Source organism: Eurytemora carolleeae, unplaced genomic scaffold, assembly GCF_000591075.1.
Source record: "Eurytemora carolleeae unplaced genomic scaffold, Eaff_2.0 scaffold83, whole genome shotgun sequence".
Classification (NCBI taxonomy): domain Eukaryota; kingdom Metazoa; phylum Arthropoda; class Copepoda; order Calanoida; family Temoridae; genus Eurytemora; species Eurytemora carolleeae.
Window position 1 is genome coordinate 343,671 of NW_019396027.1, and position 19,169 is coordinate 362,839.

Below are 19,169 nucleotides of genomic sequence, written 5' to 3' on the forward strand. Positions count from 1 at the left end.
AATCAAACAACCGCCAAGAAAGTTTATTTTTTTTTATTTTTGAGAAGGAGAGTTATGAAGAGTTTATGTTAGGCAGACAGAGACCTTCTCTTGCTGGAATTTTTATCAGAGTCTGAGGACCCGTCAGTTATCTTTGTTACTCAGTAGTGTTAGGGAAAGCGATTGCCGCACGCATTTAATTTTAGTGTGATAATTTTTAAAAATCAAATTGTTTTAATATTTTCGAATATTTTCTAGTGCAGCCGGTTAATTTTAATTTCCTAACTAACTCCTTATATTCATGAATCATTTGCTGTCTTTGTTACTTACTTTTAAGATAAATGATAAAAAACAAACACATTCTTATCAATATTTGTACTTGTTTCATCTTTGTTATCTTTCTTTTATTAAAACTTTAAATTTAATTAAACGACTCTTCTCAAACTTGAAGCTGAAGCGAATTTTCGCGAAGTTAAGTTAAAATGTTCCAAGTTACCATTCAGTTTCATTGAGCAAACTTAGTCCAATATATTTTCAAGCTATTTCAAATTGTTGATGATCCCCATCAACTTTGTTTTGTGTAACGTTTAAACAATATCCGAGCGTGTAAAACATGATCTTTTACTTGAATGAACTTATTATTAAAATTAACTCGTTATACACAAAACGATTTATCAGTATTGCCGAATCTGATAAATATGTACATGTACCATATTATCCATTTTTTCTCAGACCAGACCGGAATATAAATAATATAGCTTGGAAGCAAAGCTAGATGTGAGAGCAGAGGATGAAGGGATTTAGTAGTATTATTATGTGTAAGGTTAGCAACTTCACACAAGCATATTGCAACCAAACCTTAAAAGTCAGAATTGAAAGTTTCCCTGAAAGTACCACAATTTATTCTAATACTTATCAACTAATTGTGGGGACCCCAAACCCACATGAATGAGTACGAAGTGCATAATATGTATTTCACTACACTTAAAATCGGATGTCCAAGCAGAAAAATAAAGACAAAATATTTTCCTAAAATAATATTTTAGTATTTTTTGAATCCTCAGTATAGAAATGAATAACAGCAAGCTCGATTAGGAAACCAGTCATAAGTAAGTCTGAGTCCGAATTTAATGATTTTGAGCCACGTATCAAATCCGCCAGAAACTGTTTTCAATTTAGCACCGGCTTAAATCTTGAAACATTGAATACAATTTTAAGAGGAACTAACCATATTTGAGCCGCGGCTCAAATTCTTTAAATTCGGCCTCTGTTTACATTACTTACATACTCCTTGATTTTTAGTTTATACAGATATACACAATACACATATTACAAATTAATACTACATACAACAGGATAGCAATGATAACCACAAATTTCATTTCAAATAATATTTCAGAATAGATGGGTTTCAAATGAAAACATCTTTGCTAATTTTGTTGTCTACAGGTAAAAGCTAAATTGGAAGGAACTGCATTGTATTTTTATGTTAAATTCATTTTATAAATACTTTTCTAGATTTCATAAAAATTTTAAAAGGCAATAAAAACATTAAGCAACAGAAAGCAAAGGTTTCTGAAAAATGTTTTGGATTTTTATGTAAAAATGAAAATAGAAAAGTGAAAGAAAATATCACTATGTAAAATAAAATATAAACATAATAATATTTTAGGAAATCTGTGTTTTTTAGTCTACCCTTCCATAGCTTCGTGGCCAAATTTGATCTGGCCCCCTAATAGAGTTGGACGAGAAAAATATCTTTTTCAGGTTTTGGTTCTTTAAAAAAATGTCACTAATTTTATCCAAATTTTCTTTTATTAGTTTAACCAAAAATCTTTGGCCAGGTGCGAGTTTCTGTGATTTTGCCTGTCAGTATTTCGAATAACATTCCAAAAAACACAAGCTTACTGCCTTCTTTGTTCAGGTGCATTGTTAGAAAACACATTTAGTGTACTAATTACATCTTATTTATCATTAATGATAGTTAACTTGTTCACAGTATCATGTCATGAAATAACTTAAAAAAGCTTTTATGATTCATAATACAAAATATCGACCTGCAAATTTCTACATTAGTCGAATTAACTCAATGTCTGTATAACTCAGGTGATAAAAGATGGTAAACAACAATGATAAGTAGTGGTGAGTGAGGGGGGGGGGGGGGGAAAAAGTTTCGTCCCCGCCCATAGTTCCGCCACTATATCTCGGCCTTACAAAATATTTCATTTGACGAATTGCGTGCAGCTCATTGAAACAATAGCAATTGTACTATAAAATTACTTTGACTTTGTGCCTGCCTAAGCTTGCTGTATAATTTTACATAAAATTTTGAAACTATGGCTACATTTTTGAGTTTTAATAATTAATCTTTTCAATGCAAAATAAATAATTTTTTTCTTTGTTTGATCAAACATATGAGATAACACATACAAATTTATTTTGACTGAAGAGCTGGGCCTGGTGTACTGGCTGGTCTTCAAGAAGCTGACCGACGAGGACTTGTAAGCTCAGTTTACTTCAATATATCCTTTAGAGATTCTCATTGTGATAACATTTATGCTCCTAAGGTAAACATTGAACAATCAGAGACAAATCAAGAATTTGCGATATGTATTTTATTGCAGTGTTTTTAATTTTATAAAATCGGTAGACATGGACAGATGCAGTGGTGGATGGTGTTGATGTGCTCTTTGGCCCCTCATGTGAGTATGGTCTTGCAGCTGTAGCCAGACAAGCTAAGTTCTACAATGTTAGTTTAATAACCGCAGGAGGGATGGCTCTTAACTATCAGTATCGGAAGGACAGGTATACCTGATTAAAAAAAAATCTTTATAAAATGATTAGCTATATTTACTATTTATTTATCTGAGAATTTAATGTCTAGACATCGCAGATTCATAGATTTTTTGACTGAATTTGTTTGTTAAAATGCCGATCCCTAAAAAGTTATTCTATAATTATCTTATTCAACAATGGAATACCTGCGCATTACTATTCTTAAAATTTGCAACAACAAAAAAAAGTTATCCTTGGTCATAAGTATGAAAGAAAAAGCTCATTTTAACATGCCAATATGGAATATACACTTATTTCAAGCCGTTATTTTAATATTTTTTTGTTGCCACAATGGGTCCAAGAATTGTCAACTTTTAACCCTAAATGTCCCACAAAAAATTTGGACCCGATCGGTTCAGCCGTTTTGACGTTTATTGGATACAAACAAACAGACAAACAGACAAGCCAAATTTATATATAGATGTAATATACATTTCAACGATAGGGCTTTCGTTAATTTTACTCACAATGTAAGTGCTTGAAAATCATGCTTATTGATAAAATATCAAAGAGATTATTTGTTGATTTACTATTATGATATATTTATATTTTTAATAAAGGCGGGAAGATGAATTCTTTTTGCTGACTAGGACAGGGTACAGCTTCCTAGATACTGCTAAGGAAACAAAAATAAATATTCTATAATATCTTTAATAATTATATTTTCTCCTTTATCATCTATTTTATAAGATGAATAATACATTTAACAAAGTTTAAATTCAAATTTTGGAAAATGTTCTGATAACATTATTTTATGAATATTCCATTAAAAATCGTCTGACTTACAAACATTCTATAATTCAATTATTTTGTCTCATGGTTTCTCAGGCTGTTAGTAATATGATGGAAGAATTTGATTGGCATCGCCTTGTTCTTCTTTACAGGTTTACAATATATTATTTTATTAATAACTCTGCATAACATTTTTTTTTTCATTGATAACGATATTATTTTGCATGGTATTTATTTTCTGTCGCTTATAACCAAATATTTTTCCCCCCCTAAAATCTAATCTATTAAAAATTAGATTTTTCCTAAATCTAAACTTGCCTAAATAAGTTTTATTTCCAAGCTTTATCATTTTTAAACCAACATATATTTGTATACACCTAGCTGTTATTAATAGAAAAGGAGATCACGCAGAATGGACAGGAGAATTAACGTGCACTCATGTAATGTCTGCCGTGGTAGAGGAGATGAAAAAAAGACAGGTGGGCTACATGACTAGTTTCTGTACTTTGCGTAGCTCTTATGGTTTTTTAAAATATATTTTATAATATAACATCTATTTGTTTTATTTTAAGGTTACCATTCAAGAGATAAAGCTGGATATGACAGACACTATTTACAACCATTCTGTAGATATGCTTCGACAAAGAATGCCCGAGCTAAACTATAGGTCACTTATTTTTCTTATTTTGTTGTGTCGAAATCAAATGGTCAAAATTAAAAACAATTATGTTTGAAATCATTGCTGATATAAATGAATTCCTATAATAGCATATTTGTGATGTGTGCCAATGGTGATTCTATCCGGGATATTATGCTGGGAGCAGAGGAAATAGGAATTCTTGATACAGGACAATACGTCTTTATCAATATGGGTAAAATATTTTACTTCTATTTCTAAATCTAAAAAATTGTTAATTAAAAATATATTTGAATATTTTTAACTTAGATATAATGACTGGATACCCACAAACCTATCGACCTTGGTACTCAGAACAAAGCACAAAAGAAGAAAACAAAAGAGCTGCAAAGTAATTTTTTTACACGATATTTAAATATCTTACAAGGTGTCCAAGAACTAAATAGGAAACCACTATTTGTTTTTCGATGTTTGGTCATTTCAATATCTACGTAAGATTTTTTACTAGCTGTCTCTATTTCAAAACTAATACAATTCAGTACACGCTTTTCATCTGTACTACATTATATTTGTTTTCAGTTTAAAGTTCTTGGGTCATAAAATTATTACTTTCAACCAACAAGAATGTAGCTTTCTGGCTGTGAAAAATCTTTTTTAACCACAAGTAATTCATCAACAACTTGTTGCACATACATTTCAGCCTACAAACGACGGGGGATTTTTGGTAACGTCAATTTGGTAAGGACAATTTGGTAATTTCCAACTTGGTAAGGTGACAATTTGGTAACGACAACTCGGTAATGACAATTTGGTAAGTACATATAAGTGAAAATTTGGTAATGACAAATTGGTAAATACATAAAAGGTGACAACCAGGTGTTAAACTACATAAAAAGGACTATTTGGTGACTAAATACGAGGTCTACAATATCAGCTTGGAAAGAAAAAGGGATTAGTTTGTTGCTAGTTCTAAGTTCATTTTTAGTCTAAGTAACTTTTGTTAACCTCTAGTTACTTAAATATGTATTTATAAAATCTTTATCAATGGTGAAACTTAACACAATAGACTGTACTTGGGAATATATAAATAATTGATGAAAAAAAAATATAATATTCTCGTACTAATGTTTACAATGTGTAATTGAATTAGGTTTAGATTAATAGATTTATAAAACAAAACGTCGATTACCGAAATGTATCATTATGTTGGGTTAGGTTAGGTAAAGCCAGTTTCTGGACAGAGCGCTGCGGCCACGGGGCTGCGACCTCATAAATGTTGAATAATGTGCTGTCTCTATCATTATTTTGGATTAGGTTGGATTAAGAAGTGTAGGATTTTGGATTAGGTTGGATTAAGAAGTGTAGCTGCAGCTAGGATGGGCTAGGAGGCCGAGCGCTGTTTACGGCTTCTTTCAAATTATTTTGGGTTTGTGGGGTTAAGACTACTTCTAGGCCGAGTACTGCAGATAGAACAGTTACACAATTTAAAGAAAATGGTTAAATAAGAAGGTTAAAATAATCAGCTTAAAATCAACATTTAACATAAAAGAGGCCGCAGCGCTCGGCCGAAAAAATAGTCTTTACCTAACCTAATCCAACAAAATGTAATTAATTATTTATCAATAATTGCAAATATGTATACTTTTTTACCAGCATTTTTACCATACCAAGTTGTCATTACCAGATTGTCACTTTTATGACGTTACTAATATGTCATTACGAAATTGTCACTTTTGTGACCCAACAAAATTGTCGTTACCAAATTGTCACCTTCCCAAATTGTCATTACCAAATTGTCTTTACCAAATTAACATTCCTAAAAATCCGCCCATCCTACAAACATTAAATTTGAATAATCAAAATTAGTTGGTGATTTGTCTTGTCGAAAACTATAAATGTTGCATTTTTAATGTTTTGGGAAACTCTTCCCAAACTTATTTGTTTATAATTTATCTGTAGATTGTACAACATATGATTTTAAGAGCTTTTGGTTCCGTATTAACAGTAACAGCTGTGCTTAACAGAGCGAAGGGATGGACCAACTTTGCCCAAGAAGTCAAGAATACATCTAAGGTTTTACAACTTTTAAGAGTTTATTAAGCGAAAATTAATGAAAACCAATTAATGTTTTCAGGAGTTAATACATCTAAGGTTTTACAACTTTTAAGAGTTTATTTAGCGAAAATTAATGAAAACCAATTAATGTTTTCAGGAGTTATTTGGTTATATTGATTATGAGGAAAACAATGTATTTGCAGCAAACCTTCATGATGCAGCACTCTTATATGCTCAGGTTTGTAATTCATTTTCAATTTCGCATTTTTTAAAGAAAAAGTAACCCGCATTTTACAATAAACATAAACGAAAATATAGCAATTGCAATATAAAGGCATTAAACGAGACATTGGAAGAAGAAGGAGAAAAGGGAATTCGTTCTGGTGAAAATATCACAAAAAGAATGAAAAATCGAACTATCGATGGAATATCAGGTAAAAGATAATCCACCAGTCAATAAATTGAAAGTAAACAATATGCACAGTACATAAAAAATGAGCTGATTAATTGATGCCAGTTTATCTATACATGAAATGTTTTAATTTGTCCTCTCAAATTGTGAATTTTCTCCCACTGCGGTAAAGTTTTTATCTATACCTATTAAAAAAAAGATATTTTTTCCATTTATCATAAAAGTTGTTTATGCCTTGATATATTTAAGCTGGGATATCATTCTGTCCTTGATCAAAGCAATACTTTGATACAATTTCTTTTTTAGATATAAATAGTCTGAGGATGCAATATACAATATATATTCATTAACAAAGCTTTATTTTCCATCAAATCTAAAATTAACATGTCATTGTCTAGCCATAAGGAGGGAGAAACCAAGTGAGCACTTTAATTTCTGTCAGTATTTTGACTTGACTATACCAAATTGTATAGAGTTAAAAGTTAAACAAGCATTCATGGTAGGGATGATCAATATTTACCATTCCACTTCCCTCTCTGTGCATTGGATTAGTTTTGACTATTAAAACAACAATAAGAAATATTTTTTTTTGCATGGTAAAAAATTACCACCCGGAAACCAGTTTTAATAAAATTTAAGGTTAACTAATTCACTATACAAGCAAAAAAATGATTTTTTCAGCGATATCAAAAGATCCATCTCAATCACTGAATACAGAAATAGAGCACGTTCCTCTGCCGCTTTAGTAATTGTAGTACAGTTGAAAGGTTGGCCCTGCACATATGTTCAAATTAACTTAAATAACATATGCATCAACTTTATTTTAAAGACAAATAACTTTATTTACTTTACTACCAGAACACTCTACCAACCTTACTGATAGATCATTTAATTTTTCATCAGGGAAGGTTGTAATGGATTGGAATGGGGACCGAGGTGCGGAATATGCCATTCTACAATTAGGAAAGCTGGCATTTTTCTGATATACTCTTAATTTCTAAAATATGCTTATGATGCTTTTTCAATAAGATATTTTTCAGCCATCCAGGTATTTTCAAAAGAAAACATAAATATGACTGCACAGTGCACATGCAGTGGAATCCGACGTTACAGAGAGAAATTAAACTTGTATCAGTTAAACAAAATGGTGTATATTAAAATGTTTAAGTATCCTTTTGATATTTGTATTTAAAAGCTTCATTCTGATTGTTGTATGACTAACATTTGTTTTGATGATAATTGTCTAATTTACTCTTAACGCACAATTTATTGTTATTGTCGCTTTTTTGATGATGATCCTTTCTATCTCAACTGTGCAAACAGCATAATGTTTGATATGGGTTCAAAATATGAATTATTGGTGAATTATTTTGTGTAATGTTGTCTGGACGTTGTCTAAAGACTTTTCTTAATGAACTTCTGACAAAGGAAGTGAGTCTTTGCCACAAACTCTGATTTTCCAATCCCTATATCTTTGGATCCCAATGTCTTAGACCCAATATATTTCAAACTAAGTATACTGTTAGATCAAATAATCTAAGTTTAAAATATCAAAGGTTTACTCCAACAGGTTCCAAAGATATAGGGATTTAAAAATTTTAGTTTGTGACAAAAACTCAATTCCTTTTTACGGTTTTTCTCGGAGATACCAGAGTTACAGAGATCGATTATCATCTAAAATATGCGATATTTTCCACAGCATGTTCTATTGTGTAAAAGAACTGTGAACAACCAATCAGCAAACATCTGTATTCAGGGATATTTAAGGATCCTTTGGATACGAAACTCAAAACCTTCAAAAAAGACTGAATTCAGAAATGTTATGTTTCATGTTTAAAATTGGAGTATTTCTTTAAAAGTTGTAAAACATAACCCCTGAATGGGTATTATGTTTAACATGTGGCCATGAGATGGCACTCTAAAAACCTATCTTCTGTGTAGTCTGTGGTTTTTCTATTCTGAGCTAAAAAAACATATAGGGAAGCAAAAAGGGATTGTATTAACAATTTTAATAATCTTAAGCGACCAGGGACGGGTACAGGGGAAGCATTGGTACATATTGGGGTGAGCAAGGAATCCTTTTGCTGAAATGCTTAAACGGAGAAAAATGTGAAAATGTTCAATTTTAAACGTGTACAATATGGGCCCTACATCCTAATTTGCATACTTTCTAGTAATTTCTGTGCTTGCTTTTTTCCCCGTAAAAAATAAAGGTAGATCTCGGATGAATATTCGTTCTTTTTATTCCTATATTCGTCCTCGCCAACGACCATAAAGATTCGACCAAGACACCATAACAACCTCATCAGATTCTGGCCATGATCAATGATGATTGATCATTTTACACAAATCTCAAATTTTGTCTTAAAGTACCGAGATTTTCAAATAACCATTACAATTTACACTAGCAAATTTAAAATAAAATACATAAATAGTATTTTTCCAGAATGTCTGTTTCACTCCAATCTTAGTTTACTTGGTTGCCAATTATTCATTACAAAAGTTTATTATTCTTCTTAATAACTATTTAGAAGAAGATTTTAGGATTAAAACACTTAAGATTTCAATCCAAATTTGATGTTGGTTGGTAAATGTTTTGTAACTAAAATAAGCCGAAAAATGTCGAAAAAAGCTTTAAATACTAACAGATGTGGAAAAGCAAGTATATCAAAGGGTGAGAAGCTACAAAACTCTTGGTAATTATATAAATAGATGTAAATAATATATTTTTTAATTCTTTTTTGATTTCAGGCCAGACAGTAAAAATTGTTTACTTCATAGACAAATATTGATAAATAAGATTTTTTTATTATGACAATAGTTTATAACTAAAGTTAAATTTTAATTCCACTGATATAGATCAGTTCTCATATTCATTTCACAATTTTAATTTGATTAGGCTTAACATTGTTATTTGCAGACTCTGGAGAACAAGTTTACGAGAACGTTTTGGATTTTATGTGGCCGAAATCTAAAGTTCCTTTAGACTTTCCGCCTTGTGGATTCACAGGATTGACTGGAGCATGTGCTCCTGAGGTGATATTTTTCAAATAAAAATTATTTTTAACCCAGATAAAATATAATTGTTTTTGTTTAATTTAGCTGAACTTTGCGACCCTCTTTTTAGTAAAATTTTAGCTTTTAAGTGTTTTGCGTTGCACATGTAAGTTTTCCTAATTTTATTGATGAATTTTAAAAATTTAAAATAAATCAAGAAAGGGTTATTTATAATTCTAACCAGCCATAAACCACCAATGGGACCAAGTGAGGTTCCACAAAAAATGTGGGCCCAATCTGTTCTTTCATTTTAAACAAACCAAGAAACAATATAATATTATGGTTTAACATGTTGTAAATTCTTTTCCGTAAAGTGATTCATTTTCAATGATCATAGAGAATTAAAATTTCTATTCAAGAGCTTCAGGTTACCTTATTACCTTAACCCTGAAAGGTTGGGGGGGGGGGAGGGGTTGATAGCTAGGGCGTTCCCCTTTAGGGTTATATTATATTAATTTTTGCACCTTAAAAAATCTAAAATTCATAAAGAAAACCCCCTATTTTTTTATTTATCAAGTATGCATCCATGTGTAACGTTTAGTAATTTTATGTGTATTTTCAAAATTCCCCGTATAAATACAAATATTTGGAGTATTTAGGACTTCCTTCAAATAATAGGGCTTCGTTTGTTTAATGTTTAATACAAAGACAACCAAAAAAAGCAAATACAGATATGTGAATTTGAGAAGGTTGTTCTACAAGGGGGACATAAGAATTTTATCAGAGAATACATAGAGTCTGGCCTAAAAAGATCTTAGTAGTGGTTCAGCTGTAAAAAGGTTTTAAGTATATGTATAACTAAATACGCTTTAGGAGGATGAGGATGGAACCCAGGCAATCTGGCCAATTATGTTGGTATTGACCACAACTCTGGTTGTTGTGTTTTTTATAGGAGCAGTGTTTGTATACAGACACTACAAGGTAATATTTTCTTTATACTTTGCCGCAAAAGAGAAAAAGTGTTTAACATGCCAAACCCAATTTTTTATGTTTGGCAAGCAGTATGCTTAATGTTTTATGAATGAACTCTGTAGAGTCCTGACAACAATGTTAATAAGATTGAATGAAATAAGATATATTATAGAAAAATATTGAAAGAAATATAACAAATTTTCATAACGATATAATCACTGAGTTTTCTGTCGTTTGGAAAGAAAATTAAACTCGAACGTAATAATAATGTGATAACCGAGCTAGGATTATAATATTTTGATATTATGCTATTATATTCCCTTCTAACGGGGAAAAGAGTAAATATTTGTAGAAACTAGATCTACGCTTTATCTACTTGTATACACTAAAATACATTATAAATACATTGCCTTACTGAACATAAGAAAACATTTACACTTAGCATAGTAAAATTAATGCATACGATTATAACTTCTGGTGAGCTCAAACTAATCTTTTATATATTCATTTGAAATATATCTTGCATTTTCGATTAAAATAAACGTACTGTAAACTTCAGATATGGTATAGACAAAAAACAAAACAAATTCAAACATTTTAACTCTAAACTTTGCCAAACTTGAAGTGTTATAATTACACCTCGCATTTTGTAGCAAGTCTTAGGTAGACATGTGGTTACAAAAAATCAATAAAATATTATATCAATTACAAGGAAAGGGAACAGAAAAAGGGATTTATATTTCTTATTTCTCGTAAATTTTATTATGATAGGCTGAAGCCGAGATTGCCAGTATGCATTGGAAGATCACGCCAGATAATATAATTCCAACTAAAGAGGTTATAACTGTTGCATTTTTTAAGTAAACGTTTTAGATATAAAACAAATTTTATATTTTGAAATTATAAATAGATGAGGAGTAGATTTGGAAGCAAATCTTCTATTTACAAGTCTATTAGCATTGATAGCTTGGACTGTGAAGAAAGCAGAAAACAGGTATTAGTCTTATTTTGTTTTCGCCAATTCACCAACCAGAATAAGATCTTAACTACACCTAAATAACAATAGATTTAATACAAATATTATATATAATAAAAAAAGATGAGGTTCTTGTTAGCTTGATTTACTGAAGACGAAATAAATAAACTATATTTTGTATTATTTACTCTTGCAGATTGTTAAAAGTAAAGTAGTTCTTTCTTTTATCTCATTACAGCTATATGCAATTGAGTCTTACACGTTTCTGAAAGTTATTTAAATTAATGGAATCAATATATCATATACTCATCAAAAACAAAACCAATAAAGTTAGTTTATCACTTTCTTTGCCGTGCAGTATGAAGTAGCCAGTAATATTTTAGTTAAGGGTTTGTATTGTAGATAAATTAATTACATATTCATAATCCATGCAGTATGAAGTAGCCAGTAATGCTATATTTTAAAGCGCTTAGGCTGTTTAGTTTACCCTGAAATTACCCAAAAAAGTGAACGGTCCCTTTAAGGGTTTGTATTGTAGATAAATTCATTACATATTCATAATCATATTCAATAAATAATTTCAGATTATTTATTTGAAAAAATAGATGGTGCTTGCTGCCCAAAATACTTATTCATTCCGTTATTTTTGTTGTATCCTTGTGCCCATATAATATTATTGTTAGAGAAATTGGATCTCAGATCTGTCCCTGGGGAGTTAGGAAAGCACTTATAATAGAAATAATTTTAATATCTGCGAAACTAAATGAGAAAATCCGTATCTTTTCAGACGTACGTGAAAACTGTATTCTTTAAGGGGAATATCGTAGCTCATAAACATCTGTACACCAAATCGATCAATCAGAACAGGTAAAAGTCAATGGGGGGGGGGATGATAGTTCTCTACATCGACTAGTTACCATGCGGAGTATACTATTACAACGGATTACTAATGCACGCTCTCAGTGTACTTTACGACATATCTATCCACTCCACTCTCCACTAAAAGTTGCATTATATGTCTGGTCAGTGTACTGCAGATTATTACAAAACACACACAAGCCTAGTTAAATATCAGGTTTTTAGGGTTTATTAAATTTTACCAGAAAAATGTGATCATTTTATGTTTTTTCTTGACCAAATATTTGTTAATACACATTGAGAACTAAATCTAATGTTGTAAACCATAAATACAACTTCTAACCCGTACATTCATGAAAAATTAAAAGACAAAAATTTGCTATATTTGTCATAGGTTATATAGCTTTTTGTACTTAGAGAAATATGTTCAAAAAGCACATTTCAGCTTTTCCCATGGTCAGATTTAATGCTAGAACTTTCCTAACGTTTGTTAATTATCCTTAAGGAATGATAAACAAATTCACCATTTCGATCAGCATATATCTTTATTGGTTTTGAATGAAAAGAAGGCCATAATTTTTACAATTATGGAATGATTTTGTAGAAAATAGTAGAAACCCACTAGGACCATTTAATAAATAAATTACCAAATATGTTATCATGATTGTAAGAAAGTTCATTGATGTTTGGAAAGCTCTATCTCTAAATCTGGTCACGGAAGAAACTGAAATGTGCTCTTTGCACATATCTCTGGGCGCACAGAGCTTAGTGTATAGCCTACAAATCAAGCCAATTTTTTCTTTTGTATGAATTAACTGATAATTGGTCAAGTTACAATAAACAATGATTGTATTTTTTGTGCAATTTCATAAATCAAAAAACCTAATATTTCAGTAGTGGGTAAAACCACAAATCTTGGTCACAGAATCTGAGAGGAAGTGTAAAGATGGAATGGAAACAGGAGACTGATATAACAACATACCTATTCTATAAGCGAAAGATACAAATTATCTTTTTCTGTTTGATAAATTTTGCCAAGTAATTTCTAAGTCTATGAGGTTATTGTGTACAGTCCGCCCATACTACACCAAAAATAGCGGTTTAAAACTTTTTTTGTTAATTCCTTTCGGTTTGAGATTAATCTTTTAAAAAATAATGTTTTGTCGATTACTCTTGAAATTTCAGATATTCAAGTTCTGACAGAAAGTAATAATACATAAAAATACCGAGGGATATAAAGTTTATTTATATAAATAGAGGTTGATTGATTGGCCGGAATGTGTATATTTACTTAAGAAAGAAAATGCTGGGAGATTTTAGTAAGATTGGAAAACTTCATAGATTACAGATTTAAATGTAAAATATTATTTTAAAATTTATTCTGCAAATTATGAATACACTAATAAAAGGTATGTTTGATTTGTCCCAATAGAATATTAGTAGGCCTATTTTTTTCATGCATATTAGAATGATGAATATATCTTTACAACTTCATCACTACAGCTTGTTAATGGTATTTTAAGTTAAACTGTTGTTCTTTGTGTTCGGTAATTTTTGCTATATTGAACAAAATAGGATTTCTTTACTGCTGTATTTTGATTTTGGTCGAACAGGTTACTTTTCATGAAATGTGTTTTATTTCAAATCTTTGCTGGTTCACAGTATCTTTCGTGTTCACATTTGGATGCATATAGGGATCATTTAGTTATTTGAAAATATCTTATTGTCATTCTTTTACATTGTTTTACATTTCCGTCCACACTTGTCTCAATTCCACGCCACCGTATACTTAACTCCACCCACCCTTGTGTCAGTTCCATCTCACCCCTGTTGTCTCAGTTCCATCCCCCTTGTCTCAGTTCCATCACGTCCTTGTCTCAGTTCCATCCCTAACTTGCCTCAGTTCCATCCCACCCTTGCCTCAGTTCCATCCTACTCTTGTCTCAGTTCCATTACACTCTTGTCTCAGTTCCATCCCACCCTTGCCTAAGTTCCATCACACTCTTGTCTCAGTTCCATCCTACTCTTGTCTCAGTTCCATCACACTCTTGTCTCAAATCCATCACACTCTTGTCTCAGTTCCATCACACTCTTGTCTCAATTCAGCTACACCCTTATCTCAGTGATCTCAGTTCAGTCCCACCCTTGTCTCAGATTCATCACACACTTTTAAAAAGGAATTTCACAGTTATCCTAAAGTTTGGAAACAGAGAGTTTAAAATACATATGAAATGTAGCTATTTAGAAGATAAAAAATCGATCGCCACGGCCTCATGAACAGCTTTAAACGGTACTATATAAGAAAGTAATATTTTGTTCTCAAAAGAATTAGACTGAGTATATTGTGTAAATTACTGACAATCTTCTAATAACATTTTATTCATAAATATATATATATATGTATGTATTTGTACGTGAATAATTTTAAGAATAAGTTACATTCATTCTATGTTCGATTTGTCTTCGAAAAAAGCAATTGAGTCTTTACCACAAACTTAAATTTCATAAACCCGATATCTTTGCAGCACGAGGGGGTAATTTGTAAATCTTTGATATTTCAAACTTCGATTACTTTATCGAACAGAATTTATAGTTTGAAATGTCTAAGGTCTATGCCATTGGGTTGTAAAGAATTAAGGATTAAAAATTCTGAGTTTGTGTTAAAGACTCAATTCCTTTTTCATTTTAGGTCTTTACTTTTGGAACTTAAGCGCTTAAAAGACGTTCAACATGATAATATTGTGAGGTTTGTCGGAGCATGTCTTGAACCAGGTGGGAACCCGCAACAAAGTTTTTTTAAATGAAAGTTCAATATATTAGGTTTTAAAAACGTTCCGTCTATATCCCCCTACCCCACATACTTACTAAATCAATACAACAAAACGTTACATAATTTTCTTTTCAAAATAAAACGGCTCTTTCATATTTAATCATAACATCGATTTTTAGATTGTTCATTTGTTTTAACAGAATATTGTCCACGAGGTTCCTTGCAGGACATACTTGAAGATAGTGGAATGCATTTAGATGCTGATTTTAGGTCAATTTTGAAATAAATTAAAAATTAAAAGTTAAATCGAAAATATTTTGTTAATAACATTTTTAGGGCATAAATATGTTATGTCTGTAAATATTACTTAGAAGCTGAAGGGGCGTTGCCCGTGAGAAAAAAATGTGAAGAAAAAAAGTTTTAAAAAAATTTAGTTTGAAAGAAATAATTTTCGATTTTTTAATCTATAACACACACCCCCCCCCCCACCCATGAGTGTCCGCAAAATTTTTTTAGCTCAATCGGTTCAGCCGTTTGGACGGCTATACGCAATATATATTACATATAAAAATCTTGTTTTATTATATAGATCATTGAAATTTTTAAAAAGTTATTCATTTTCTTATTTTAGGTTTTCCTTGATTTATGACATCGTTAAGGGTTTGTTTTTTCTTCATTCTTCAGACCTAAGAATACATGGAAATCTCAAATCATCTAACTGTGTAGTTGATAGCAGGTTATGATTAATATTCTTTATCAACGAATTAAAAGTAATAAATGTTAATCCTAATTTCAAGAATGTTACAATTGTATACAGTATGCTTAGTAATGATGGAAACTTTTTTAAACTGTCAGGATGTGTCTACTGTCCAAAGGAAACCATTGGAAAGTTCTTTATGGTTTCTAAGCTTAAAAATGTGGCAAAAGATTATTTTTATTGACAATTATTAAAAAAAATCAAATGTTGATAATTCAAAGCATTTTCGACAAAATCGGTTTATTCTGCCGATAGATAAACTTACAGGTAAATGGTGAACCAAAAGGACAAAAAATCCAGCCTCACTTATTGCTCTAGCCGTAGTGGGAGTGAGTGCAAGAAACGTACTCCTGTATTTTTGTTGAAGCGAGGAAACCTGGCTATCAGGTGGTTAAGAAAATTTTGAACTCAAAAACTGTTTCTGGAGCTAACACTGTTTATGGAGAACACAATTATGTCTTGGTTTAAGATATTGCTCTTCCTCACACAAATATATCAAGTGTTTCTCTGGTAACGGGTTGGCAAGATTTTGGTCTCTTGGGAATAAAACCCAGTAATTGTTACCTAGACCCAAATGTCTTAGTTTCAAATTTTTTTACGCGAATAGATGATGAGGTCTATGGAAGGCCTGCAGAATAAGGGAACATTTTCATGAAACACAAATTAAGAAATAAATACTACTGTGTTTTTTATTTATTTTAAGCAGCATTTACAAAAAGCATTGTTCGATAAAATCAAAACTGACTTTCGCAATTGGATATTTATGGCCGAAAAACCGGTGTCACAAGGGATTTTTAATTTTTTTCAAAATATGACGATATATGAATATCAAAGCCTAATTCAACGCAGCAGACGGGTTACAAAAATATTCAAAAACATGCAAACTAGGAGCAGTAAAGTGGAAAAAATTAGGGAAATCATAAAATCAGCTGTGTTCCTTAGTTTTTCAGGTTTTTAGTTCCAACTTGGCTAATTTTTATTATTTTGTAAAATGGGATTTTCCGTTGAATATGGCTTGGAAAGACGGATCTTTTGATGTCCATATTGACATATTTTGAGAAGAAAGAAAAAACATTATTACAATAGTTTTCTTTATCACAAAAGGCCAATTGCGATGGTAAATTTTGATTTTAGCGAAAATGCGTTTTGTAAATGTTTCTTGGAATTAAAAAATACATTAGTATTTACTAATTGAAATTAATTCCTCTCAAATTTGTGAAAATCTTTCACCCTTACTACAGAACGATAAATTTAGCTGAAGATCACTACTACTGTCTTCTGGGACGGTTAAAATTAGGACCGGCTGTGTACTATGTATCAAGAGGTCCTGTAGAATAGATTGTTGAGGTTGAAGAAGGTTAAAGGAATTGAGTCTTCGCCACAAACTCTGATTTTCTAATCACTATATCTTTGGAACCAAATGTTGCAGACCTTAGATATTTCAAACTATGAATTCTGTTAGATCAACTAATCTGAGTTTGAAATGTCAAAGGTTTACAACATCGGGTTCTAAAGATATTGATGTTTAAATATTTGATTTTGTTCCAAAGACTCAATTCCTTTGATGAAATATATTCAATCTACTCCCAAACATTGAATATAAGTATAATCATTTAAATCAGATGTCTAAATTGGGTTTAGCATAAAACATGTTATACTTACTTTAAAAGTTTCCATCTTTACTACACACCCCTGTACATAATATGGTTAGGAGTAAAACATTTAAAAGAACCAAGAAGAAAAGTATTTTCGCAAATGGGTTTTATAACTGATAAAAGTGAAATAATACAAAGTAAAATGAAAATTGAAAAGTTTGAATCGACACTTGAAAATCCAAGCTGAAATCATTTACAGAATTGAAAAGTATTAAAAATCTACAAAGTTATGAAGAAAAAACGTATTTTTATCAACAATCAAAGAAAATTAATTTCTTTAAAAAGTGTTTTTTGACCCAAACTCAATCAATTTTAAGTATGAAATAATTCTGCAGTCGGCCAGTATTGTGGCCGTCATGATCCAGCCGCAGTGCTCAGCCCAGAAACTGTCTTAACACAGATTTTCCAGAACATGGTCTAACAATGTATATTGTTAATGTAATGGCCACAGCGCTCAGTTCCCTAGCCTGTTTTAACCGCGCTGCTATGCCAATTTCATTTTGTAAAAATGTCTACTCTTGAAAAATTTCTTTTTTGGCTTTAAAAAGGATTTTAAAATAATGTTTAAATGTCAGATTGCTTTGACTAATTTTATATTTTCAAGGTTTGCCGTGAAACTCACTGATTTTGGATTACTTTCATTGAGAAGAGAAGAAAACTCAGATGGGTATTTTACTCTGAATTTTTTACTACTTAAAATAGTCCAATGAGCATTGCACACCGCAATTTTGTAGTGTAAAAGACCAATTTCACTTAAATAGTGTCCAGAGGCCGAATTTAAAACTATATGATATACACCTAAATATCGCTATAAAGTCGTCTTTATCACTGTATATGTAGAATAGTTTCCAAACTGTGGGGGCCTGCTATTTTAAACTTTTTTTTCTCATAAAAACTACCTTACAGTGTTACCCACAAAGCATGAGACTTCAGAGACGACAATACGGAATATTTACTAACTGTTTTCTGATATTCATGATTCCCTGGAATGTAAACTTGTTTCTTTTAGTGACCACGCATTAAAAAGGCTATTAAAAGAATAAATTAAAAGCAGAATTACTCATTTTTCAGAACGGAGGATAATGAATTCTGGAAGCGAAAGCTTTGGACAGCCCCAGAGCTTCTAAATACAAGGTGAACTCAGTAGCTGAGTAAATGAAGATGTGTTACAAAATTTTAGTTTTAGAGTTTGTTACCAAGTCAGAAAAAACTTATTGCAAAACCAGGATCAAATGTAGATTTAACAAAGAATTAACACAAAATCTGCATGCGTCTCAAAACATGGAATTTATTTCAATTTGTCTGAACTGTAATTTTAGTACATAGAATAGCTCAATTCTAAATATGCTAGAACTGTATGCGTAAGGGTTTTATTAATCCCAGTATGTTATTTTAGTGGAGGGAGTCAGAAAGGAGACGTTTACTCATTCTCTATTATCCTTCACGAGATAGGAATGTATTAATTTAGAAATTTTACTTTTCTTTTTACTAAATCACCACAGTTTTCTTTTTACTAAATCACCACAGTTTTCTT

General features: G+C 31.0%; 1 protein-coding gene across 2 annotated transcripts in view; it reads left to right on the forward strand.

Annotated features, from left to right (window-relative positions):
• Positions 1-1,382: 1,382 nt before the first annotated feature.
• LOC111716476 (atrial natriuretic peptide receptor 1) overlaps positions 1,383-19,169 on the forward strand; it is a 30,470-nt gene continuing 12,683 nt past the window's right edge. For both annotated transcript variants that reach the window (XM_023491973.1, XM_023492044.1), the window contains exons 1-27: positions 1,383-1,428; positions 1,652-1,746; positions 1,824-1,903; positions 2,429-2,546; positions 2,630-2,784; positions 3,375-3,435; positions 3,643-3,698; positions 3,941-4,025; positions 4,119-4,213; positions 4,315-4,418; positions 4,493-4,574; positions 6,166-6,256; positions 6,396-6,476; positions 6,573-6,672; positions 7,554-7,613; positions 9,299-9,346; positions 9,571-9,686; positions 10,521-10,628; positions 11,391-11,456; positions 11,530-11,613; positions 12,383-12,462; positions 15,143-15,225; positions 15,403-15,493; positions 15,855-15,959; positions 18,240-18,302; positions 18,707-18,769; positions 19,032-19,087. In XM_023491973.1, coding sequence (XP_023347741.1) covers positions 1,395-1,428; positions 1,652-1,746; positions 1,824-1,903; positions 2,429-2,546; positions 2,630-2,784; positions 3,375-3,435; positions 3,643-3,698; positions 3,941-4,025; positions 4,119-4,213; positions 4,315-4,418; positions 4,493-4,574; positions 6,166-6,256; positions 6,396-6,476; positions 6,573-6,672; positions 7,554-7,613; positions 9,299-9,346; positions 9,571-9,686; positions 10,521-10,628; positions 11,391-11,456; positions 11,530-11,613; positions 12,383-12,462; positions 15,143-15,225; positions 15,403-15,493; positions 15,855-15,959; positions 18,240-18,302; positions 18,707-18,769; positions 19,032-19,087 — 2,260 coding nt within the window. In that variant the 5' untranslated portion in view covers positions 1,383-1,394. The remainder of the gene's footprint in view (positions 1,429-1,651; positions 1,747-1,823; positions 1,904-2,428; positions 2,547-2,629; positions 2,785-3,374; positions 3,436-3,642; positions 3,699-3,940; positions 4,026-4,118; positions 4,214-4,314; positions 4,419-4,492; positions 4,575-6,165; positions 6,257-6,395; positions 6,477-6,572; positions 6,673-7,553; positions 7,614-9,298; positions 9,347-9,570; positions 9,687-10,520; positions 10,629-11,390; positions 11,457-11,529; positions 11,614-12,382; positions 12,463-15,142; positions 15,226-15,402; positions 15,494-15,854; positions 15,960-18,239; positions 18,303-18,706; positions 18,770-19,031; positions 19,088-19,169) is intronic.